Consider the following 16,078-nt stretch of genomic DNA (forward strand, 5'->3'; position numbering starts at 1 on the left):
GTTAACCGTCGTATTTTGCCGTCAAACGGTACTATGCCAGCTTTAGCCAATCCCAGCCTCCGAATTCGAGATCCACAACGGTGATTTTCACCTTGTGATGGCAAAACTAAAGTGGATCACGTTGATTTTCTGCGCGTGTCACGAAATGGGGCTGTCGTGAGCGAAAATGTATGGGAGCGGCGTATCGTGCTGAGCTCGCGTGCCAAGTGCCGTTAAAAATCACTTCTGTTCTCCCATCACTCGTACAGCCCAATTTGTCTACCTGTCCCCCTCTAATAATGATGGGTAGCAGCATCCCGTTCCCCCCCATGGACTATGATGCTGTGATCCCAATTCCATAAGGGTCAATGGGGGGGGTAGAGTGCCACCACAGGGGGGGTTTCTCCCTTTCCCACCCATGGCTATCTCAGAAAAATTGATCTGAACTGCTTGCACTGCTTGAATTCGGCCACCTTCTGCTGATTTCTGTTCGCCTGGTACCTCAGATGAGCTCCCATACGAATTTCGAGAAATTTTCGGCGCGAGTCGGCCGCCAAGTCGGATCTTTCCAAGCTCATATCTCGGCCATTTCTGAACGGATTTTCAAAAGTGATACCATTTTGAAATCAGGACATCAATATCCTTCGATCTGCAAAATATTTCAAAAATCGAACAAAAAAATTTGGGCCGATTTTCGCAAAAAATCATGATGTTACCCCTGTCAAAAATTGGGAAAATGGGGTCGAAATTTTATTGTTTGATTTTTGAAATCTTGGGATGCAGTTCGAAGGATATTCTTGTCCTGATACCAAAAAGGTATTCCGTTTCCAAATCGGTCAAGTTATGGCTGAAATATACGCTTTCAAAAATGCGTTTTCTGAATTTTAGGATTTCTTATCTTTGAATACGAATATCTCTGCCATTTTGTAACCGATTAAGGAATGAAATACCATTTTGAAATCCGGAACTCAATCGCCTTTGATCTGCATTTAAAAATCTTTAAAAGCGAACAAAAAAAATTTGACCCAATTTTCGTTATTTTTTATAGGGGTAACATCATGATTTTTTGAAAAAATCTACCAAAAAATGTATTGTCCGATTTTGAAGAACTTTTGATGCTGATCGAAGGATATTCAAATCCTGATTTATAAATGGTAATCCTTTTCCAAATCGGATCTAAAATGACTAAGATATGAATATCCTAAATTAAGAAAATCGAGTCAAAATTGTTTCGCTCGATTTCAAAAAGCTTCGGATGCAGTTTGAAGGATATAGTAACCCTGACGACAAAATGGTATTCCGTTTTTAAATTGGTCAAGTAATGGTGGATAATTCAATATCAAATATGCGTTTTCTGTTTTTTTTTGGTTTTCTGCTGTTTTTTACCCATAATCAAATTGCCCCAAGCTTTTTTGAAAAGTAAAACAACATTATTTTGTTAAGTACTCAGAGACTCTTGAATAAAATATTTTATTTTGAATAAAACACATTTTAAAAATCATATGTTTTGTTACATTTTCTTTACACTGTAAAGTATGTAGATTATTTCTATTGACAGGAACAGCCAAAGTTTCAATTTGTCGGCTATAATATATAATCCAAAAATGGGTTCATATATACATTCAGATGTTACCGGGCGGTGTTTCTGGTCGCAAACCTAAAAGAAAGGAACAACATTAATATAAGTTACTAATATTTTACAGTATTTTTATATATTGTTTAAATTTTATAAGGTCTTTAATATTTTGATAATATTTAAAAACGGTTTTTCATAATTTTAGAGATGAAAAATTTAAACAGGCGCCCTATCGATTGCAGTGCTGATATAATCGATAACGGATATAGACGTTTTCCAACACATTAATTATATCGACCTATCGATACTTGCGGCTAACGTTTTTCAACACATAAATTATATCGATAGTTGCCGTCGACGCTGTCCAACACTCTTCCGTTGGCAACACCAAATTCAAATTTTGATTTTATTCTTAAAGTTTGATAATAGCTTAAATAAGAAGTAACTTTCTTAATTCTATATATAATTCAGAATCACTGAACCAATTTTGTTTCATTATCGGTTTCGTGATAGGATATAAGTCAAAAAACAGTTTGGTCACGCAAATAAATTTATGTTTTTTCATATCAAAAAAGGAAACATTGAATTTTCTATTAGACTTTTTCATTTGAATTTTCAAAAATCTTATTTGTATATATTATTTTTTTGTATTAAAATAAATGTAACTGAAAGAAAATTTGAATAAGATAACACTCGATCGATATCGATCTAGTGGAGCTAAATTATCTGAAGAACAAAAAGAACTGAAAAAGCCGGCGGAACTGGTGGAGCCAGAGGAACTATCGGTATCAGTCCTTCTTCAAAGCGGAACCAGGGGAGCCTAGGGATAGTTGGCGGCTTTTTGTGTGAAATTTTGCCGTCACCTGTGATAAACATGGAGAACGCCCTGTTTACGAACGTCAAGAAGCTGTACGATCACCAGCTCTACGAATGCGTAATCCCTCCGGTAAGATACACCAACATGATCGTAAAAGATCAGATTTCTAAGAACAAAAGCTTTGTACACCAGGCCAGCCTGTTGAGCACTCTGCTTCAGAAAGATCGAAATATAGCCACTCTGGAGATGGAGTACCAGGTGCAGCTTTACTTGGCCAACTCGAACTACAAGGAGCGACACTTTCGGATAGCTATGCGGCAACTGGATGATCTTTTGTATCAACGACGCACCATGATCCGCTACAAGAACGCCTGCCTGGTGGCCATTGAGAGTGCCTATGCTCAGTTCACGGACGTGGAGTTGCGACGGCGCCTGGCCGACTGCTACAAGGAGATCGGAGAATTTGCCAAGGCCATTGCTACGCTCAATACCATTCCGGTCAAGTTGAGGACACCGAGAGTTAACCTGATGCTGGCGCGCCTGCAGCATCGAGGCCGAGGATCGGGAACTATGGGTACTTCCATAGCCAGTTTAGGCTGTCGCAACAAAAAGGAGGCCATCTTGGCATACAAGGATGTGGTTCGCGATTGTCCAATGGCCCTGCAGGCCATAGATGCTCTTCTGGAGTTGGGCGTGGATGGGAATGAGGTTAACTCGCTGGTTATGAGTGGTATGTTGTTACTCCTTGAATTATTCGAAATCTAGACAGTATTTCCCTTTTAGCCGGCACAACACCCAACAACATAGACTGGCTTATTACCTGGATCAAGGGTCTGGCCCAATTGTACGACTGCGATCACAAGGAAGCGGCTCATACCTTTCTATCCCTGAACGATGGAACCCAACTGCGACGTAACGAGCACCTTCTGGTGGCCATTGGTAAGTGTTATTACTACCACGGCACCCCCATCTTGGCGGCCTATTATCTCGCCACGGCGGTGGCAAGGAATCCAAATAATATGGAAGCTGTCGGACTGCTCTCTTTGGCGTATGACGTCGGAAAAATGCCTGAATCCGAACAGGAACGCGAACGTCTCTATGTCCAGGTGGCCGCCGAACGGGAATTCACCGCAGGACATTGGTTCATCCATGCCCTGAAGATGAATTCGATTGGAAAGTATGAGCGTGGCTTGGATTTCGTGGAACGCTGCTTGGATATGGAATCGCATCACTTGGAGGGATTACTTCTGCGGGCGCGAATGCTCTCCTCGCTGGAACGTTTCACGGAGGCGGTGGTAGCCTATCGTGTGGTCCAGACAGTGGCACCGTTTCGTTTTGAGATCTACAAGGGTCTGTTCCATTGCTATGTGAGTCTGCGTAGGATTAAGGAGGCGGAGGCCATGTGTACGTGGAGTATACGATGCTTTCGCAGCTCGCCAAGAAGCTATACGGTGGGTATATATTAAATACACTTTAATAAACTTTTATCCTTCATCCTTTTTCGCCTTTTCCAGATGATGGGACGCACTCTGTTTCATTTCTGCAACCGGGAGAAGGTCAAGATTAGTGCCCGCCGTTTTGCCGAAAAGGCGCTGAAAATCGATCCCGACTACGCGCCCGCAGTGGCCCTTCTGGCGGAGATCTATAAGGAGGAAGGGGAACTCAAGTCGGCCATCAAGCTGCTAGAAACTCATGTGGAACGGGCGCCGTGCGCAGATCTCTTCCGTATTCTCGGTGATATAATGAGTAGCGAAAAGCAGTCCATCAAGGCCTTGGAGTATTATTATTTGGCACTGGGGTATGGATTAGTTTATCTTATATCTTTTGGCCACAAAATATATAATATTTTTATATTAGATTGGATTCAAAAGACCCCCAAGCCTTGATGGGTATCGAAGCCTTGAAGAGTTCTGGGATTCCCGATGGCTCATCCAGTGATGATAAGCGTTCCACATCTAGTTCCAGTTTTGCGGATACCTCGTCGGCCGGTGGTCAACAGTCCGAACCCGATTTTGTCCTTAGCGATAACTATGTATCACAGATCCTCGGTGATCCAGTCTCATCGCCGGCCCTAAGTCAGCATGGAGATGGCACGGGTGATATCGATGTAGATGTAGATGTGGATGTAGATGTAGCTGCAGCTGCAGATGCCGATGCAGATCCAAATGCACATGCAGCTGAAGATGCTGATGCTGATCGGTTGGTGGAGGGTGAAGTCGAAGCCTCGGACACAATGACGGAAACCTTGTGGCACGATGCCGATACCGAAATGAATAACTGAAGTTATCATTTTGGTTTTTTGTTTATTTTATCCATGTTGTTACTTGATCTTGCCATATAAATATAATCGTTGTAGCTTTAGACTTAGATCATGTCTGTAACGTGTAATCAATTTGTTGATAATAAAGTGAGAAATTATAATATTAAAAAACAATATTTTATATTTAAATTGTGTCAATATTTATGCTTATTTTTTAAACAATTAAAGATTTAAAATAGTGTTGCTCCATATTTAAATCGAGCCGCCAAAGACCAGTGCTGATAAGCACAAGAAATGTACGGACTAGGGATGGAAAGTACTTGGCGGTTATTTCCGCCGCTACTAACACTGATTTTAAACCAATTCGATTTCTAGAGGACTTTATTATCCTCTAATCTAAAGGATTTTATGTAAAAAGTCTTAAAGAATAGTTTTGTTTTTATGATATCAAGCAAAAAAGTCAACTTTTATTCCTATTATTGAATTTTGTTGGGTGTAAAGAGCCAGAGATGTGCACCCAAAGGGTATTACTAAAGGGCTTATCTATTTTAACTGGCTTTTTATACGATTATGGTATATTTTATAGTATTTAGAATATATAATACTATACATTATGAAGAATTCTTCGATTTTGGTATAATATAAGCCTTGTATTTGGTAAACAAGGGCTGCGATTTCATCGTTATAGTTGTATATTCATATATTTCAAAATCAATTTGGTGTAATTTTGCGGCTTTCAATAATGTAAACAATGTATGATTTTTGAAAACATATGACACACAAAAAAACATGACCCAATGTTAGTAAAATAACTAAGATAATAAAATTAATCTATGTGGTTTAGTAAAGACATTATTGTCACTCTATTGATAGTAAAATTCTTGGAACATTTGTCACGGATGGTTTAGTTTTTCAAGATGTTTTTAAAACCTTATAGATAATAACCTAAATTGTCTAAAACTTTGCTAAAAATCTTGCTTTTTTGGAATTAAAGCACATTTTCAAATTTAGGCGGAAAACGAGCTCTTCTAGTAAGTTATCAGGGCTACTCAGTCGCAGTTCGACAACACTGGCATGCCTGGTGGTGGCTTATAATATAATACGAATATAATATAAGTTGGAGTATAAGAATAGCTATAAGGGGGCACTCGTATAGCCCGACAACTTGTTTTCAACTTGTTGTTTATCAATCGCGAGCCGCGTTGCATGTGCTCCGTTCCGGATCCGATTCGATACGTTTTTCGTTTCGTTTCTATTGCCCGCGGCATTTTGTTAATATTTTTTTTTTTTAGTTTTCAAAGAAATTTTTTAAAACAAATTCCATGTTTAAAAATCAAACTAATCGAAAAGTGCGAAATTCTAACTCCAAACAGTTTCGAACATCAAGCGAATATTAAATTTTTCAATTGAATCGAAAAATAATAAAAGAGCGGGCAGCCCGCGTAAAGTGTAAAGTGTTGACAGAATTTTCAAACAATATACAACCCGCAAATATTGATGTTAATTAATATGATTTGATTCGATTCGATTTCCATTCGATTTTTCCCACAATTTTTTATGATTTTGTGTCGTGTGAAAAAATAAACAAATAATTTAATAAATTAGCAAGAAACTACGATTTGGTGGAATTTAATAAAATAAAAAGGTAGGGGTTTTTATTTTTGAATAGTTTTCAAGACTTTCCTGAGATTAGACAAAGGCTTTCGGTTGGTGTTGCAATCCAATTTTAGAATCTATATCTCGTATATTTTGTAATATATATTTTTCTTGAATTTAATTTTTGTTTGGTCTAGTTTTATTTTATCGCCCCATTATTCACTTTTGCCTCGGCTAACGGCTCACTTAATCGGCCTGTGTGTTTATCAGCGGAATTAAAGCATACGGAGAGGGTTACACATGTTTGGTCCGATTGTGATTCGGTTCTGTATATTCTATATAGCACTCTTTCATTCCGTCGATAAAGCAAAACAGTGCAGATCGTTAAAATATGTTTTTTTTTATTTGTTATGAAAGCATAAAAAATAATACTATTAACGATATGGAAATTGTAACAACAAAAGGTTAAACTACTACACGCACTTGTTGATTGCTGCTGCAGTTTTTTGTGCAGTTTTTTTTTTTTGCCATATACTATATACTTTGAGTTGCAAGTTTCTTTGCAAGTTCACTTGCCGATTTCCTAGAACGACACGATACCACCAACGGTCCACGCAGATTTGTCATGTCAACAAAAGAATATGTACATATGTACGTAGTACGTACTACATCTGGCCAAAGTTCCCTTGGCTTTGTTTGCTTTTTTTTTGCTTTTTTTACCATCATAAGTTCGGGGTTCCGGGAAGTCGATGAAGCCGATGAGGCCGATGAATAATATTAAAATCTGCTGCTGCACATCATAAATTTATTTACTCACACATAACCCCGTCCTTCTCGATCCAGCCAGCCAGCCGGCCAACCCCTTGGGCCTAAGAAACTCCTCAAAGTATTGCCCTCTTGAAATCACTCATACGCCCCCGTTGCCCCCACTTTGACGCATTTTTTTTTTTCGTTGTTTGCTAATTAAAAGCAATAAGGCAGGACGCAACATACAATTCTGGGTATTAAAACAGGTCCTTTTTTTGGAAATAGTTTGAAAAGTAGAAATGGATAGGTGCCAAAACAATGTTTTTATGAAAGCACAACCATGCTTCTTAGTCTGTAGTCTTTCTTGATTTTTTAATACCTTTTTTGTTTAATTTTGAGGAATATTATTGATTGAAATATAATCTTTAATAAAAAAGTATTATATTTCATATATTACTTATATATTTTGTGACTTTTATTCGCTTTTTTTGTAATACTTGTTATAGATAGATATATTTTTAAGCGCTCTGTATGAATAAATTGGTATAGGTTTCATAAATTAGTTAAATAATAGGTTTCTAAGGAGTATTATTTATTGGTTTAAATATAAAATGTATTTTAGACACTCAAATTTTCATATTAACTTGTATTTTATCAAAAATTAAATGTTTTAAAAATGCTATTTTGGTTCGAGAACAGACATATATTTTTTAGGTCTTGGCTATAAAGTTTTTGGAATGAAAAATAAAAGACTACGCATTTTAAAGACACTTTCCACTAGGGATACTACTTCTAAGGACTTCAAAGTACTAAATTCTTGTTTTTTTTAACCAAAAAGGGTTATACATTTTTTAAAAATCTAGTAACCCTACTATTCTACCCTCAATTGTAAACTGCATTTGTGTGCGAATGGGGAAGTGCCCGGGTATGTGTGTCAACAAACAATTTACAGCTGTTTACGCCTGTTGGACGCCCGCAACAACAAACACATGGAGAGCAGATCCTGTGAAAGGAGCAGAAACGCAATTCAGGATTTACCAGAGACGCAGAGAGCGAGAAAGAGAGTCCTACGACTTTCTCTGAGAACCGTGAGGTTTTTGGAAAATTCTCAGGCCGTTATTCAAAGAAAACACTAAGAAAAAAAAAAGAAGCTGATAAGGAAATCAGTCATATATATATGCACATATGTACATATATGTATTTATGACTTATGTGTAACGAATTGGCTGATAAATACATTTGTTTGTCTTTGTGGGAATCGAGAAGTCCAGACGCCGAGAATCGAGAATCGAGATTCGAGAGTCTAGTGATAGTGGTTCTCTGGGCTGGGCCCTTGGGCCTTCCATATGGTTCCTTGGATTTTCCCAAGCCCTGGGAAACGCATGCGCCACCCCATCCCACTATCCCTTCTGGCCACCCCGGCCCCTTGTCCTTTATGGATTACAATAATTTCCAGCCTGCGACAGCGAAATCAATGCACAGTGGGCATTTCCCAACTAAGGGTTCCCCACTGTTTCATAATTAATCACTATTTAATGGGTTTGGCTATTAAAAAGGATAACAGTGGGTGTTGGGGGTGAAAAGGAATGTTTCTTAAATGTTTTTTGATTTAAGAGGGATCATAAAATCTTTTAAGATCTGAGAGTTATTCAATTTCAAAATAATAAGAAAAACAATTCCGAAAAATAGCTTAAATTGTAGTTGTTTTTGAAGATTTTATTCGGGTTCTATAACTCTATCTTTAGTTAGGGGGCTTATTTCTTTAAAAACAAATATTTTGAGTTTCTAAAATATATATATATATCTAAAAGAAACAATATAAATATATTGAAACATAACTAATTTTTAAGGATACTTCTTTTAAAGATACATACATATATTCTAAAAAAATGATAGTTTCAAGGTATTAAAAAAGTATTTCCAGAATTTCTTTGATATTTCCCATGATATTTTCTTTAAAAAAATTTTTTTTTTATTAGCCCTATAAAAATTTTAAAATCATTTAAGATTTATCCAAAAAAACCCCCATTTCAAGCCCATTGTGTCCTCCACTTGGGCGTCCAACTATTGCAATGCGTGTGCTCACTTCTCTCCCAAATAGTTGGGCAAGGACTTGCGCGGAAGCTGTCTGCGGAAAAGGGGGCGGTGGGCGGCTGGCTGACGGCTGAAAGGACATGCCACTAAAGGTAACAGTGAGCGGCAGCAACAGCAACCCCCTCGCTATATGGCATAAACTTCCCTCTAGAACCGTAATGGGTCCTTCAGTCATATGGTCGCCGCCGAGTTGCGGAGTTGCGGATTCCGTAGAGCGGATTGCGGATAGAGCGGTTACCGGGGTGGTGTCGCAAAATCGCGTAGTCCTGCCTCCTGCCTCCAACTTTAACTCTTCTTCCTTAAACCAAAAATATTTAGTTTCCAACTTTAAAAGATTCTTTTCGGTCTATAGTTCCGGTTGGATTTTATTCCAATATATATTGTATTTTTTTTTTTTAATGTGCGTGAGTGAAGTGTAAGATTGTTTTGTGGTTTTCTGTGAACTTTTGCGACAACAAAACAACAACAAAAAAAGCTGGCACCGTTGGCGTTTTTTAGCACATTTACCGCTATATAATAACGTGCTTCCTTGTCTGGCCGAAATTTTCATTTTTTTTTTTTTCGCAAGTCGCGTGCAGAATTTAACGTAAGTTTATTGTTTCTTTTTTTTTTTTTTTTGTATTAGGGTGGCAACCATCGATTTGCGTGTCGCTCAGAAAAACAACAACAACAATCCTTACTTTAACTCCAAAATCGGGGAAACAAAAGAAACCAAATAGCTATCAAAAATAGCTAAAAAATATATCTAATGATTATAATAATTATTATTATTATTTATAATTTATTATTAAAGTTGGCTAACTTATATCTGTCTATCTGGCTTGTTAATATTTATACCATGTACCATACCATACCATCCAATAACTGCAAAAGAATGTGTTTATAATTCCGCATGCAACCAAAGACCCCCATACGTTTTCTCTCTCTCTATAAAAAAATAAATAAATAAACAACAAAATAATATAAACATAAATATGTACACTCCAAGAATATGTCACAGTTCTTATCCGCCAGAGATCGTGTATATATGTTTATGTCTTTTCGCTGTGGGGATCCAGTTTTAACCACTTAGGGGTAATAGCACTAAAGAACTTAACAACTGGCTACCCCCACCCCGATCCACCGATATCGACGAACAAAGAGCAATATGCCATTATGGCATTATGGTTCCATTATATATTCTTGGCCAGATAAGAAAGTAAGGCGCCATATAATATAGTTTGTATTGAATTATTGTGAGATATTGAGAGTATAGTTTGTCTTTATGGTTCAGAGTGTAGGAGAAACTACTTTTCCAGGGAAATATATAAGCTATATAAGAAATAAATCAAATTCCAACAAGACTAAAGTTTCCTACTCTCTAAAAAAAATAGTTTATAATTTGTGGTCTGAATATTTCTTATAAAATATGTAGTTTCTCAATATGTTCTTTGAATTTTCCATTTTCCTCTAGTGACTTTTCCTCTAGTGACTCATGGCTTTGGTGGCGCCTCTTATTCATTATTTTTATAATTTTTTTTTACTGATTTTTGCCAGGAGATTGAGTCACGTCAGCTGTTTTGTCTAATGAGTAACGGGATGCCAAGGGCAGAACCGGGGGGAGTGGGTCTAACGGTGGGTTGACCTTGGTGACCGCATGCGCAGGCACATTCGTCACGCACTCGAAAATGACCAGGAGTTTTCCTCAAAAAAAAAAAAGGTCAAACATCAAGCCTCCCCTGTATGTGTGTGTGGTGTGTGTGTCGGTGTGGCATTGACCTTGTCTTGTAAATTTTTACCTGTTCAGGTAATAAACCAAAACCTATTTTGTAAAACCTCACCCGCCGGGCCCAAGCGATCCTTCAAGGTCCCAGAGACAAAAAAAAAAAAGAATAAAAATCAAACAGAAGGTGTCAAGAAATACATAAAAATTTTTGGTCATCAATCTATAGAGTTTCTTTGATCATCCTCATGTTTAAAAATAAATAATTTTTGAAGTGATATTTTTGTGTTAAATATCATTCGCATAAATGAATATTTAATCAAGTCATTAAGTTAATTTAAGACTTTGTTTAGAAGTAAATTTAATTTCTTTATGAAGGTATTTGCATTAATTATAGATACTTTATAGATATCAATATAGACACTATGTTTTTTAGATTCTTATATTTTTTTTTTTTAAATCCCCAAACCATTTAGCAATAATCTTGGAATTAGTATTTATTTTTTGTTGAGGGACACATTTAAGTATAATTACATTTCTGTTGTCAAGGGATTATTTTGAGGCTTTTTGTTGAGTCACTGCCAGAGAATAGGGGGGGATTACGAGTCCCTAAAAATCCACACCCAAAATATTTCTAATGGGTTTCAGTATTATATTCATTCTCAGCCCGGCTTGCGTGCGAATTTTTGTGCATTTTTTTTATTGTTTGTTTGTTAGTTTAGAGTTATTTATTTTTTTTTTGGTTTCTACTCTCCATTGCCATTTCCGCTTGTCAAACATTTGTCAGCTTTTAGCTTATTGCCAACTTCTGTAGCTGATATATATATATATATATATATATATACACCCAGTTATACTATAGAGAGTCTCTGAACGATTGCGAAACAAGCCTACACCGATTGTGAGTCTGAATGAGAGTTTTTGGTTTGGGTTTTGGGTTTTGAGTCCGAGACTTATAGCCCACCTCGGTTTCTTCTATTTTTTTTTGCTCATTTCATCGCATATTTACGTAGGCCATTCGAGCCAAGTTAACGCCTTTATTTATTGACTTATTTGTTTAGACCAGCTCTCCAGCCATCTCTCTCGTAGTATTCATAGTGGTCTACGCTCACTCAATGACAGCAACAACAACAAAAAAAGCAAAAAAAGCTAAAAAACAAATAAAAAACTCCATTTACCGTTATTTCACTTACGTTTCTAATGATGATGTCACTAAAGAAAAGCCCAAAAAAATCTTAACCCTAACCCTACTCATATTATTTGCATATTTTATTCACAATTTCCTTTATTTCTTTCAGGTTCCGGCCTTTGAGAATCAAATAAAAATTATATACGAAACCGAACCAGAAGAAAATAAAAAAGCAGGAACTTCAACACCCGATCGGTAAGTTCATCAACTTTTCTTTGATTTTTCCAAGGGGGCTTGGGTCGAAAGGTCAACTTGTGGAAAATGTCGGGGGGAAACACATCTCAAGAACTTTCATCGAGAACTTTTATAGGATTTCTGTGCGACAGCTGTGGCTCATTTATTTTCCAATTATTTGAAACATATTTCAAATTCCATTAAGATTAAGGTTTAAAAATAGACATGAACTTTTAATAGGGTTTAAATATAGGAGGTTTATTCCCAAAACTATCATAGTTATAGTCTTGGAAGTATATAATTTTAAAAAGAGTTCTCATATTCATTAAATTCTTAGAAAGACTGCTTCAAAAACTCTATTAACACTTTCAAAAACTCTTTCAAAAATTGTAAAGAAACTCTTTCAAAAACTCCTTAAAAATATATCTACAAACCTTCCTAAAGCCCTATCCCACTTGTCATTATCTTATTTCTTAGCCAATTATATATTCTAAACGCCTGATGAGTTATAGCTCATCTAGAAAAACATATAATCACTCTGCTGATTTCTTGGGAAAGTCAGGCCATGAATCATGATACTATATACTGAACAGCGTACACCCGATGGCTCTATCAAATGCCTATCTCTGCCGGCCAAGATAAAAATACTAGACGGTTTCGTCATAGGCGCCTCAATGATGATGACGCCTCGTGAAATACTCGAAAATAAAAAGAATTTTATATATATATACATATATATACTTATAAGATTCGTTGAGGGGATTATGTCGTAGGTCAGGGAATCTGAAAATGTGCGAAAGAAATGCTCATTTTTATGAATGGGCAATACGCCAAGAAAACAAACAAAAAACTGACTCACTTAACACATTTTGGCTGCAGTTTTGTTTTCATTTTCTTGATTCGTAATATTATCATGAGGTTTTTTTTTTTATACTATATTATCAGTCGATTGGCATTCAAAATAAGTAACTATTTTGGCGAAAAATTCATTCAACGAATGGACGATCGATAGCCGGATAGCAGGAAAGTCGATTTGTCGTCATTTGTCATCCAGGTTTTGAATATTTATGAGTATACTCGTATGTGTATGTCTCCTAGTTCCTCGATCACTTTTTGGACAGTTCATTTATTTCATTTCGACAGACAGATAGTCGGATAGACGGGGGAGAGTGTGTCAAGTGATCGCCAAAGGGCCCAAAGATGTAGATGTTTGGCATACAAATGGGATATGGTATGGTTTGGATCATTCAGTTGATCAAACAGAGATAGTCCGGATGACAGACAGCTATAGGGATATTATTCATCAAAAGGTGCCAGGAGGATCGACCTGAAGGAGGAGGAAAATCAACCTAAAAGGAGAGTTCAGACCACCACAATTGCATGGCATTACATGGCATTTTAATGAGCAAGTTGGGGGGGTTTCCCTAAATGATTTATATCTATTTGGAGATGGAAGATATTTCTTTGATGTTATCATAGATAAGGTTTTGTTCTATAAGATTTAGAGGAATGTTAATGATTAGAAAAGGAAATTAGTACTTGAAGGAAAAATCTATAAACTTTTAGTTGTTTTCTCACCTAACTTTCAAGTTTATAAATTTGTCTTCTTGGGTTCTTTTTATTTAAACTATTATACATACTTTGTAAAAGTTTCAGAACATTTTCAACTTTTTTTTGTACTAGGAGGGGCATCCCTTTGTGGCATTTTTAAGTTTTCCATTGTTTCCCTTGGCCATCTCTTTGTGTGGCAGCCACACATCTCATTCAATTAATTGCAGACACAGCCGCAACTTAGTTGGTTGCACATCCATCTCAATCTGAACACTGCCGCAGTATCTGTATCTATATCTGCGAAGAGTATCTGCATCTGCATCTTGCATCAGTTTCCCAAGCCCAGGCGCCTTTTTAAATTTAGTTGTTACTGCACGCAATTTTCTGTTATATAGATATTCATATATATAGATATATCTTTTTGTTGGATCCAAGATGAGAGTCTAGAGTCAAGTCTAGAGTTTTGAGTCGCAACTCAAATTAATTCGAGTGAAGATCAGAGATGAGATGCTCGCTGTGGTCATGAACCCGCATTGTAGTTGCCATTTTATTTGTTTATTAATTGCTCAGCCCCCCTGATGGATGATGTGGCTATATATCTGTACATCTGTAGCTTCATCTTCATCTTCATCTCCATATATATATTTACTATATATGTATCTCCATCAGCATGTCGTTGCCATGTGGGTTGTGGGTGAAATGAAACCATTCAAGTTGACTCTGAATGATGACAATGAAATGCCGGAGTTTCACTTGGCTCTGCCACTCTATGGCTATGTTTTTTTTTTATGTTTTTAATGATTTTTTTTAATTATGATTTTTTTTTTTTTGCTATGAATATTATGCAGCGTTAATTGGCTGTGATTTTTCAAGCGATTTCTAAGGAGTTATTTTATGAAAACGTATTTGCTAGAGATTTTTTTATAGAAAACTGAAATCAAAGTTAAGGCAAGAGAAACTAAAGGTATTATTGAATAAAAAAATGTATAGGGTTTATATATATAGCTGCTTAATTTATATTAAAGATAGTTTTTTGAAATATTGAACAAAATCGTAACCAAAGCCTCCATCTTTGTACCATGTGGAATTCTTTAAGAGCTCTCTAGATTATTTGAAATTATAAATATTATAGCCTCTCCATTTTAATGATTTAAGAAATCTCCTTAATTTAAAACCCTCTAAACTTATTGCAGGCATTTAACAAAAATCAAATCATTTGTCAAATTCCCAGAAGAACCCAACCATAACTCTAATGAACCAAAATCCTAAATGTTAATGATCCTAAGTTTCTCTATATGAATTCTTGATTTTTTTTTTTTAATGTATTTAACATCTGTCAGTCAGTCAAGAACTCAGTCAGTCATTCATTAAAAAAAAAGAAACGAAAAACAAAAAACCATCATCATAGCCCACATCATTTTTCGCGATCTTTGGCAATCTTCGTAAAGCAGGCGTGAAATCATCGTTATTATGGTGATTACTATAGAGATTTTTTTACCAGTTTTTTTTTTCGGTCTGAAATTATTATCAAATTAACACGATGCCCCATTATGGGAGGAGTTTTTCCAAGCGAAGCCGATTAAATGCCTTTTCGACGATTGTCGCCTATTAACGAAATCATTTCGGATGCGGGCGGTCTCTGATGGCTCTAATCAAAAATGTATTTATGAGATATGCGACACACAGATACAAAAACCCTTACAACACACTCACAACAATATTTTGTATCTTAGTGGGTCAGGGGTAGTACAAAAAAAAACCAAAAAACGAAAATGTTTCATTACATTTAATGACATTTAGTCATCAAGGGTTTTGATCAGAGGGGACTCTCTGATTTCAAGAGATTTCTTGTAAATCCCAGATACCTCCTCCCTGATGATAAAATGATAGATCGAATGTCCAACAAATTTATGATCACTGATCACAGATCATCAGAAAAACAAAAAAAAAAAACATACAAAATCGCTGCGCATGCGCTGGCAAATTATGGAATTGCCTTTTGCGATTCCAAGATTTGAAATTTGAAGATTTAAGTTTTTGAGTTTCTGGGTTTCGAGACCGAACCGGACCAACCTGATGTACGAAAAGGTGAAGACAAATTGGCCAGCTTACATCATATCTGTCTACCAAGTTTTTTTTTTTGTATTTTTTTGCAGAAATACCAAAAAAAAAATATGAATCGCCCAAAGGCCCCAGCAATTAAGAATTTCTGTGTCTTTTTGGCCTTTAACGTTTTTTTTTGTTTTGTTTTTCTGCACTTGGGTGGGCGAGAGATTTTCGTGTGTGTCTTTCAGTAGATTTTTGTAGATTTGTAGCCTGTAGTTTGTTGCTCATTAAGTGACTCAAATGGCAGTCAGAATTGTTGGCCGGAACAACGTAGCGAAATTCAAAAC

At 36.4% G+C, this 16,078-nt stretch overlaps 2 protein-coding genes and 1 long non-coding RNA gene across 4 annotated transcripts in view; 2 read left to right on the forward strand and 1 right to left on the reverse strand.

The window, feature by feature from the left end:
• Positions 1–1,498: 1,498 nt before the first annotated feature.
• The window catches only part of LOC138926787 (uncharacterized), a 38,423-nt gene continuing 23,843 nt past the window's right edge, over positions 1,499–16,078 (reverse strand). Inside the window, exon 3 of the long non-coding RNA XR_011443442.1 lies at positions 1,499–1,636. This is a non-coding gene — a long non-coding RNA (uncharacterized lncRNA). The remainder of the gene's footprint in view (positions 1,637–16,078) is intronic.
• On the forward strand, positions 2,137–4,739 carry APC7 (anaphase-promoting complex subunit 7). The gene is made up of 5 exons (XM_017233734.3): positions 2,137–2,501; positions 2,565–3,102; positions 3,156–3,823; positions 3,887–4,170; positions 4,230–4,739. Exons 1-5 carry the CDS (start codon positions 2,430–2,432, stop codon positions 4,651–4,653), a joined length of 1,986 nt encoding a protein of 661 aa, XP_017089223.2. The 5' UTR covers positions 2,137–2,429; the 3' UTR covers positions 4,654–4,739.
• pigs (pickled eggs) overlaps positions 5,815–16,078 on the forward strand; it is a 55,316-nt gene continuing 45,052 nt past the window's right edge. For both annotated transcript variants that reach the window (XM_043210167.2, XM_043210168.2), the window contains exons 1-2: positions 5,815–6,277; positions 12,070–12,155. The gene's annotated coding sequence lies outside the window, so the exon portion shown is untranslated. The remainder of the gene's footprint in view (positions 6,278–12,069; positions 12,156–16,078) is intronic.

Source organism: Drosophila bipectinata, chromosome XL, assembly GCF_030179905.1.
Source record: "Drosophila bipectinata strain 14024-0381.07 chromosome XL, DbipHiC1v2, whole genome shotgun sequence".
Taxonomy (NCBI): domain Eukaryota; kingdom Metazoa; phylum Arthropoda; class Insecta; order Diptera; family Drosophilidae; genus Drosophila; species Drosophila bipectinata.

Coding starts and splice junctions, on each gene's coding strand:
- APC7 (XM_017233734.3), top strand. CDS start 2,430: ATGGAGAACGCCCTGTTTACGAACGTCAAGAAGCTGTACGATCACCAG. Junction 2,502..2,564: donor ACGAATGCGTAATCCCTCCG/GTAAGATACACC, acceptor TTTGTACACCAG/GCCAGCCTGTTGAGCACTCT. Junction 3,103..3,155: donor TAACTCGCTGGTTATGAGTG/GTATGTTGTTAC, acceptor TTTCCCTTTTAG/CCGGCACAACACCCAACAAC.